General features: G+C 48.1%; 1 protein-coding gene across 1 annotated transcript; it reads left to right on the forward strand.

Annotated features, from left to right (window-relative positions):
- Positions 1–638: 638 nt before the first annotated feature.
- LOC100146088 (V-type proton ATPase subunit F) lies at positions 639–3,649 on the forward strand. Its single transcript, XM_044492739.1, has 5 exons — positions 639–927; positions 1,021–1,121; positions 1,758–1,839; positions 2,319–2,401; positions 3,246–3,649. Exons 2-5 carry the CDS (start codon positions 1,059–1,061, stop codon positions 3,408–3,410), a joined length of 393 nt encoding a protein of 130 aa, XP_044348674.1. The 5' UTR covers positions 639–927; positions 1,021–1,058; the 3' UTR covers positions 3,411–3,649.
- Positions 3,650–9,947: the final 6,298 nt, after the last annotated feature.

Below are 9,947 nucleotides of genomic sequence, written 5' to 3' on the forward strand. Positions count from 1 at the left end.
TAAGTTCAATATTGTTTATGTCAACAAACTCCAAAAACTTAAGGGGCCTATTATTGCACCAACAATGTGTAGTTATTAACTACTCCCTCCGTTCCTAAATACTTGTCTTTCTAGGCATTTCAACAAGTGACTACATACGGAGCAAAATGAGTGAATCTACACTCTAAAATATGTCTACATACATCCGTATGTAGTAGTTATTTGAAATGTCTAGAAAGACAAATATTTAGGAACGGAGGGAGTATTAATCATGTCCAACCAAACACTGTGTAGTGCATCAACTGAGCGAGCGCAAGTCACCAAACCTCAAGGAAAATTTCTTCCCTAGTGCAGCCAGACTGTATGCAGTCTATCAAACTACCTCTGCAAAACATGTTTTTTTTCTTGTACAATCAGGTCCAACTAAGTCACAAATGTAAAGAGGCAAAAAAAAAAGGGAGGGCACAAAGTTTCTGTCGCGAGCTCATATGCACCCTCGTGAACAAATATTGACGTCTCTTCATAAAAAGTTGCAAGCATGTTGAGAATTCCTCAATGTTTGTTCAAGAAAAAATAATACTACCTACCAAACACGTCCTAATATGCTTTTTGGACTTTGATAAAAAAAAAACTCCTACTACAGTACTTGTGTTTTTTCGACTCGACCTCACGAGTCATGACCGAAGTTTTTCCCCGAATCGCATCCGACCCGTCTGGACCCGCATCCGACCCGTGAGTGCCGGTTCTCGTCGTGTTCTGCTCCGATCCGATCTCTGTCGTGGCCGAGCAATCCACGTTCCTCCCTCCTCCGGTTCTGCCCCTGCGCGAGTCCCCTTCTAACCCGCCTCTCCGCCCCCATATTTTTCTCCTGCGCCACCGGATCTCCAACCCGCTCTTTCTTCCGTCTGGATCCGTGCCTGTGATTTCTGCTTGCATATCTACTGCAAGGTACGATCTGATTTAACTTCTTATATGCGTCCACAGCTCTTGTTTCACACGGATTTCTTTACCAGATTTGCCTCCTTTTGGTCTATTTGGTAGATTCCTTGCGGCCGGTAGGTTTTTGACAGGAACCAGTAATGGCGGGGAGGTCCAATATCCCGGCGAACAACTCCGCCCTCATCGCCATCATCGCCGATGAGGTGATCTATCCACCCTTTGATCTTAAAGTTGCTTGAGCTTCTGTTAATAATTGTGCATATGTTGGCTAACTATGTAACTGGGTGTTGGGGGTGACTTACATACGCCTTTCCGCCACTAAGGCAATCGTCCTAGAGTCGGGCAAATCATCAGCGATCGGGTCTGTGTTAGGCGGTGCTAGAAAATAACACACGCTCGTAGGGCGGTAGGGGCGTGGTAATGTAGATTCGCAAGCATGGATGATTTACTTGGTAGCTAAGGATTGATCCATTTGTGTATTTGTTGTTACCAAATAAGTAGATTGCTTTTTAATTTAGATAGAAATGAGAAGTTGACTTCTTGTGAATGCCAATTTGGTGTACAGGATTTGACGGGAGTGCCTAGAACTCATCTAGATGAGATATAATTTGGTCTCATCACTTTGAAAACAAGAACAGATACAACCCACATCAGCATACACGCATCTTATAGCATCACATCCAATGGCTATAAAAGGTGAATGAGACCAAACTATATCTCATCTAGATGAGTTCTAGCAAAACTGGGATTTGACAACGAAAATAAATGTTATATGATGAATGAATGACGTTTTTGACAAGCAAAGCGCTGTTTGACATTGAGCTTTCTTATTCTTGCAGGACACTGTCACTGGGTTTTTGATGGCTGGGGTTGGCAATGTTGATCTGCGCAAGAAAACAAATTACCTTCTTGTAGATAACAGTACTATCCTGAACTTGTTAACATAGCATTGTTTGAAAACAGTTGACATAAGATTTCTGTAGAAAATTATATCTGTTGTCTATGGAACTTTGTTGAATGGTTGCCAACAGAATGTTTGAAGAATTGCCCAATAAAAAACCTTCTCAGTTTCTATTTTCTTAAGCATTTCTTATTAGGTTGTTACTGTCATGTCATATTTATCCTTTTTCTGTTTCTTCTCTAAGACAAAGGCAAAGATTTATTCAATATTGTGTCAAGAGAAACTTCTTTACTGCCGGTTTGCGCATTCCTGGGCTTTCGTCAAATTTAAACAACCTCAAATATCACTTTTACTCCTGTCACATAATTCAACTTATCATTTCTTTCGGCGCTGTGTGTCTGTTATGTTGCTGCTGTGTTGCCTATTATATCATAGTTTTCGTACACTTATCCACAGGACTTGAATAAATACTTTTTTTTTTGTGTGCGCCATCTTACAGAAACGACAGTGAAACAGATTGAAGATGCATTTAAAGAGTTTACTGCAAGGGAGGATATTGCTATTGTGCTCATCAGCCAATATGTAAGTAAACCATTGCTATGAATGCATATCTTTCTTTTCTCTTAAGAATCAGCAAATTGTTTTGTCAGAATCTTGCAAGTATATCACGTAAAGAAAGAGGGTGGTCATTAGTTTTTGGGGTTAAGTAGTCCCGATTAGTTTCTTTAGACTCAGGTCCTTCTGCTGTAAACAAAATAGATGAGGCCGTTGAAACTCAAAATAGGCGGAGGGGCGGCGCTCTTTTGATAGAAGAAACGGGCGGTCCTCTCGTTCCAAACTGTCCAACACACAAGCATTGTGAGAGACGCCATGGCCTTCCTATTAGGAATGTTTATGACTTTATGGCGGAGAGGTTGATCCGCCACTCCTCCTTGGCGGAGCGCTCCAAATGCCACAAGGATTGGTCCCAAGATGAAGCCACTCCTTGACTAAGTTCCAAAGCCGAAGCATGAAGCGGCATTTGAAGAAGAGATGCACCCCGGATTCATGCCCCCTTTTGCAAAGAGGGCAAAGACCGCAATTTGGCCACTCACGTTTGGCCAAACGATCGGCGGCCCAAACCCTATCTTGAATAGCCAACCACGAGTCCTAAAGTAACAGAAACCTCTCTTGCAATACAAACGAAACTATATTTATACTACATGCTCAACAGTGCCAACTGCCATGCAAATGACGGTTGCATCCATGTGGTATATCCTACTATCCATAACATTAGAAGAAAGTCAAAAAGCAATAGAGGGATTGTGTACTAGATTACCAGAACCAGAACCAGATGCGTGTCTTGTACATGTTGATGAAGATGAACTAATGCTATGAGAGGATTATTAGGGTTAGCTTCTTATTACATGTTTCTTGTATGTCCCAGATTGCAAACATGATTAGGTTTCTGGTGGATAGCTACAACAAGCCAATCCCTGCGATATTGGAAATCCCATCCAAGGACCATCCATATGATCCAGCGAGTGACTCGGTCCTTTCTCGTGTGAAGTATCTGTTTTCTGCCGACTCGGTTGCTTCTGATAGGCGTTGAGTAGCAACCTTGTTGATAACAGGGGCATCACACTTTGATTGAGTTCTTCGTGGACTTGCTCCGTGTATCTGTATTAAATTATTCATACCATTCTGTTGTGGGCGCACGAATAAGGAGTAAACAATTTGGATTGGACCAACGGGTTAATGTAATAAATTCTTACTTTTTTTGGAGTTTGTATCTAAGAACAAGGGAAACAGGAAAACATGTGTTCTGTGGTGCTGCCATAGACTTGATTCCGAATGTACAAGCTTTACCTTGCAAATTGTTTGTTTCGGCCACTATCAGATTATTCGGATAGCCCAGTGAGCTTTTTTTTCAGGTCAAAACGGTACTGCAATATTTGCTTGGCTGGCTGCTGTTGAACCATGACAGTTTCTTGAAACAGTTTTGCTAAGTCTCGTTATGCCTTGGTCGAATTCCTTTACGCTTGCATGTAGATTCGTAAAAGAAAATTCTTCAGTTTTTCTTCTTCTTAGAGCATCTCCACCCGTTCAGCCCCCCAGGGCTAGATCGGCCCCTGGGGGCGGCCTAGCTCCCAGCCACGACCCCAGGCGCCGCCCCTAGCCACGGCAAATTCGAACGTAGTCCATTCCCGCGCATAAAATAGGCGCCACAATCCGGTGATCAAGCGGCCAGTAGGTCGGCGATCGGATGAAAAGTTCGGTGTACAAAAAACAGAAAGGACGGAAGCGCGCATTAGGCGGCGTCGGCGGAGTCGGCGTGCGCGGGCTTGACGGGGTCTCTGTGCTTGGCGGCGTTGGCATGGCTTCTATGCTGCGGGCAGTCTCGGCGGCATCATCGCTCGGGCTTGGCGGCGGCGACGGCGTGTGCGTGGGCGTGGGCGGCGTCGTCGTGGGCGTGGGCGGCGTAGTCGAGGGAAGCTGGTTCAGGATGAGGCCACGCTCCGCCAAGTACCACGCCTTGACCGCCTCGTCGGTGCTCTGGAGCATGTCCGCCCCGCCCAGCAGAAAAGCCAGGTCGGTGTTCCTCTTCTTCGCGGCGACATTGGTCCGGAGCAGGTCGAGCTTGACGGCGCTGCTCGACATCAACGCCGACCACCGCGCCTCGGTCTTCTCTTCACGGAGGGCGGCCCGGACCTGTGCGTTGGCGAGACAGTGCTGGATGGACTCCTGCACGGGAGCGGTGGCCGCATCGGCGTGTTTCCCCTTCTTGGCGCCTTTGTTGCCGTCCTGCCGCCCTTCTGACGCGCCCGGAGTCGGCGCGTCCGGCTTGTAGGTCTTCTTGGCCTTGTCGAGGGTGCGCCGGACTTTCGCCCACTTCTCGCACTTGTCGATGCGCTTGTAAACGTGGAGGTACTTGAACTCGGCGTCGTTATTGCTCTGCCGATACAGGCCGAACATGCGCAGCAACTGCGCGGACGAACAAATAGTTGGTGGGCGCACACGCTGAAGAGAGGCGGGAGACTGGCGTGGCATACCCGATCCTCAACGCTGGCGCCGCTCTCCGGGCGAGTGGCGACCTCCTCGACGACCCCATGCCATTTGTTGCACGCCCCCTGGATACGCCCCCAATGGTTCGCACCCTCAACGCTGGCGCCGCTCTCTGGGCGGGCGACGAGTAGTTGTACGGAGGGTACTGCACGCCGGCGAAGGCGGGCGAGGGCGTGCGCTGGGCCGGGTGTACATGGGGGAAAGTGACGTTTGGGTTGAACCCACCGTGCGCGTCCCCATTGGCGTAGCCCGGCGAAGACGATCCCCATGGCTGCGGCGACGGAGACCCGACGCCTTGCTGGCCCCAGGGCACGTACTGCGCGTGGTTGTCGGGTGGATTCATCATCCCCGCGCGAGTCGCCTCGGCCTCGGCCTGGTCCGCCGGAGCGGCGGTAGCGGCAGCCGCAGCTGCGCGTGCCGCGTTGTCACGGGCCTTCTTGGCGAGGGCCCTGATTCCGCCGGTGGGCGGTGACGGCCTCCCTTCGCTGCACTTCTACCCTCCAATCGGCGTTTGTCATGCCCGGTGGCTTGGACGGCGGCGCCCTCGGCTTCCTCTGCTTCGGCTGGGTGATGGAGGCGGTCGCGGTCGTCGCGGCGCGGGGGACGACGTACTTCTTCGGTGGCATGGCGGCCGGCTGGGAGGCGAGCGGGAGGGAGATTGGCGGGAGGAAAGGAGAAAATGGGAGGGGGGGGGGCGGGAAGAAACGACGGGAAGAGGCGCTCGACTCGCCGACAGGGCGGACCCACGCGCCCTTTTCGCTTGTGCCGGCGCCCCAGACGTCCCCCAGGGCGCCGAGTTCTGCCTGGGTCCACCGCACCAGTTTCGGCCCGGGCCGGCAAAAAACGGGCTTCTGGGGGCGACTAGATCTTTTTCGGCGCCGGCGCGGCAAAAACGCCTGGAGAGGGCCTGTTGGGGGCGCTGCTGGAGATGCTCTTATATACTTTGTCACTTAGACTGCGACTTGATCTAGCCACTCTCTTCTTTGATACGATTTCTCAGCTAGGCACATCAACCCGTTATGCATCAACATGATGTTCGTTCTGTATACAACTCCACGCTAAACACAACAGGGTTGCTTCATCTGTGCTACTTAAACTCCATTGATCCGGGGCAATCCGCAACTTAAGTCCCCTCCGCATTAGTGGATACAAATACAATGAGCATGTAAGCCGGGTTGGCTGACAATGCATTTGAAAAGGTTATTGTTCCATATATTCCTAGCACACATTCGGCCTCTGTAAAGCTGGATGTACATAACCAAACATCAATGCATGTACACATAAATAAACATGCGGACAAATAGCAAGGTCATGCACACATTCAGCCTTAATGCTGGATGTACATAACCAACACCAACGCGTGTACACACAAACAAACATGTCGACAAATAACAAAGTCATGCACAGAGTGAGGGAAAAACCCTACATGGTATAGATATTCTAAAACATTAGTAATCATCTTATTATTCCAACACCTAGGCAATGCATATTTCATTTTTTTTAAAGTGCATCTTCTCATTGAGGTTGCTGCCGCACTGAAGATGACAATTCCCGGAAATACTGCTCCTCTCCCCCATTCCACTATAAAACCCATGCCTATTGTTCGATGAGAGACGTACGTATTCTGTCCCTCATCTTTCTCTCCAAAAGCCACATAAATTCGCCGGAGAAGACAATGGCCCAAAACAACAACGTGCGCGTGGTGCCGGCCATTATCTCTGACTCGTCTCGGATTCGCGCGAGATAAAGAACATCCTGCCGCACAACCGCGAGACGGCAGTTAGAGATGTTTTCATGACAAAGTTCCCGGATCACTTCTAGAATGTCATTCTCCGGAAGGACGACACTATCATCATCAAGTTCTTCTACACGGCCTCTGTGTAGGACCACAGACACGTGTGAGGCTTCGGACCCGAGACCGTGACCTTCTACTCCACCCCCTTCGACTGCAAGCATCGAAGAGGCGGATCAAGATTGCCTAAGGGCGTCTTTGGTTGCCCGCATAGGGCCCAATCAGGCCCGCGCGGGAAGAAAGAAGCATGTTTGATTGCTCGTTTTCACTGTTGGGCCTGCATCGCACGCTTTTTAAAGCAACCCATAGCCCGACTCACTGGAAATCACGAATCGGCAGCGTGAGCCAGGCCGAGGCAAGCGCTAGTGAGCGGGCCCTTGCACGAGTGGAGACGGGAGAGATGCGAGGTGATTACGTGAGGTCTTCTTCAACCTTCAGTAAGCTTCTATCTAATCTCCTCTCTCTGACCTACACAACGATACTTCGATTCGAGGTAAGCTCTACACGAAAAAATGCACCTCGGTACTACGGTTTCATTCAGGCGATCGGTTCATAGTTCCGTCGGCCGTAAGTTCTTAATCTTGTGTTCCCGTTTGAAGCTGTTTTGGACGAATTTTGTCACATTCGTCGCGCACGATTGATTTTTTTTTTTGACCAGCAACCTAATCTCGCAGTTTCTCACAACATTCGTGTTGTAAGTTTTTGGTTTCGACGATTGTAGCTTCACCTCTCTTTGAACAGCAATCTACTGCACTAACGCCGCCATGTCGAGCTCCTCTGTCCTCTGCTCAGAGCCCTCATATTCGTCCCTCTCGACGTCAAAGCCCTTCCCCTTGATCTCCTTGCCCGCGTGCTACTACACTAGAGTCGTTTTCGGCGTCGCTCATCTCGGGCTACTCTTTGTCGTCCTCCTACTGCACTGAGACTGCAATGGCGCGCACATTGCTTTCTTGTGTCCTCTGCCTCCGCGCACACTGCAGTTTGCCGCACCGCCGACGGGGTTGATCATCTTCGCCTCCTCTCTCGCCCTACCACACTGGAGTCGTTTCCAGCGTCGATCATCTCGGCCTCCTCTCTCGTCCACTGCACTGACGATACGATGGCGCGAGCACTGCATTCTCCTCCTCTGTCCACTGTCTTTGCGCGAGCACCGCAACTAGTTCGCCGATGGTGTCACTCGTCGTGCCGCCGACGGGATCGCTCGTCCACGACTCCAAGCTCGTCATGTCGGACACGGCGCCATGGTCACTATCAACCGCAGTCGCCATGGTCCGGCGCTGTAACATCCCAAATTTTCAATTTGGAATGTTATACATAGATCATCATTGCATATCATATTTTGTTGCATCTTTGGCTCGATCCTAGAAATTCTATGCAACTCAAGGACCCTCGGAGAGAGTTGGGGATTTCGTTATTTTCTTATTTGAGCTTTTCTCAAATTTTGAAAATAGGATCATTGATTTTATTTATTTTATCTTCAATTATTTCTACTACCAAATATTCAGAGAGGGAATAAAATGACTTTCCCAAAATAAAGAAATAATGAAGATTTAATAAAAAAATCTAATAAGTTTTATTTTGGAAGTTTTTCGCCTTTTATTTGAATTTAGGAAAAATGTGCGTTTTTCAAAATTACACTTAGGCCCCAAATAAATGTTCGTCTTGTCCGGCTTGATTTTAGAAGCCGGGGAAAATTTATTTCGGGATTTTTGGAGTCCGTTTAGTATTTTTTTATTTTTCTTCTGCGAGGAATTATTTTTAAAAAAAATGCAACCGACCTACGGGCCGTGCCCGCGCGGGACTCCGCCCCGGGGCGCCTTTAAATAGCGTTGCCCCGAGCCCCCCCCCCCCCCCAGGCCCAGCCGCCCGCCCCGCCAGCCCGCAGCCGCCGCCGGCCCACTTCTCATTGTATGTTTGTTTGTTTATTTGTCTGCGATAGAATATTCGGAGTGTGCCGCCTGTTACTTCGAGTCTCTAGGTTTTGCGGATCATCAGCAAGGCAAGTAACACTTTGATCATACCTTTTCTCATACCTAGTTTTTATGCATTAGACCAATCCTCAAACAATTGCATGATTAGAATCTAATTAAATTGTGGTATGGGAAGTAGATGAGGTAGTACCTATTACCTGTTTTATTTTCAAACCCCTGGGAGTTACTTCTACGTTTGCTTTTATGCCATGCTATGCTAGTAGACGTGGATTGGGTGAGTGTATCCATGACAGATGTGAGATTGTTAATCAATGGTTTATTTAAGGTGGCAACTTAAACACACATCTGGGTGGATTGAGGCACCTGGTTTCTATCAGGACTTGCCTGTATTTCTTCGGACCGCCACCCAGACTCAAAGGGATCATGAGATTATTCAAACTAGAAACTTCCGTGTGCAGCCACAAGCCATTATGGGCTCTGGCATAGTTGACTAAGTCGTGCGAACTCTTACGGGTAGACTAGCAGATGTAGGGGAAAGTAGGTGTACTGGTCTACCCACATGTAAGGTGCTAGTGCTTCCGAAACACTATGTCTCGGTCATCCGTTTCTCAAACACCATGTAGTGCGAGGAATCAAACGGAGGCGATCAAGTCTTGTGGGGAAAAGTGCGCAAACCTCTGCAGAGTGTACAAACTAATCATGATTAGCCATGTCCCCGGTTATGGACGTTTTGAGTATCTAGTACCTGGATATCATGTGAATCTCATCATGTTACTTTAATCTAATATTGTTGGGTTTGATGAGTACTTTTAATTGGGATTGAGAATGCTGTCAACCATTCTCAATGTTTAACAACCACCATGATAGTTAATTAAATTTATTCCTTTGCAGTAGGAAAAAATTGGCTTTATGCAAAACTGTAACCATAGAGCTTTTACACCAGCCAAATTGCATGTAGTGTAGCTTATTCCATTGTTATTCTCTATGTGTTACTTTGCCAGCATATTCCATGTGCTGACCCGTTTTCGGGCTGCAACGTTTCATGTTGCAGACTTTTCAGACGACGAGTAAGGTGCTTTTAGGTCGTGGTTCTATACTCAATGATGCCGTTGGAGTTGATGGACTCGCTTATCTTCCAAACCTTCTGCTGTTATCGTTTTTAGATGGCCTTAAGCCATATTTATTTCAATAAGTTCTCTTTTGAGACATTCGATGTAATAAGTGTGTGGTTGCTACTCTGTTATAAATCCTCTAAGTACTGTGTGGTGTCAGCATTACTGATCCAGGGATGACACTGAGCACAGAGATCAGACTGGTTGAGGTCTGGTTGCTACAAGGTGGTATCAGAGCACACGCTGAC

The sequence above is a fragment of the Triticum aestivum genome, chromosome 3B, assembly GCF_018294505.1.
Source record: "Triticum aestivum cultivar Chinese Spring chromosome 3B, IWGSC CS RefSeq v2.1, whole genome shotgun sequence".
Taxonomy (NCBI): domain Eukaryota; kingdom Viridiplantae; phylum Streptophyta; class Magnoliopsida; order Poales; family Poaceae; genus Triticum; species Triticum aestivum.

Bases quoted from the DNA above. Each gene is read 5' to 3' on its own strand.
- LOC100146088 (XM_044492739.1), top strand. From the start codon at position 1,059: ATGGCGGGGAGGTCCAATATCCCGGCGAACAACTCCGCCCTCATCGCC. The intron at 1,122-1,757 runs GTGATCTATCCA...TTATTCTTGCAG, and splicing joins TCGCCATCATCGCCGATGAG to GACACTGTCACTGGGTTTTT. The intron at 2,402-3,245 runs GTAAGTAAACCA...TGTATGTCCCAG, and splicing joins TTGTGCTCATCAGCCAATAT to ATTGCAAACATGATTAGGTT.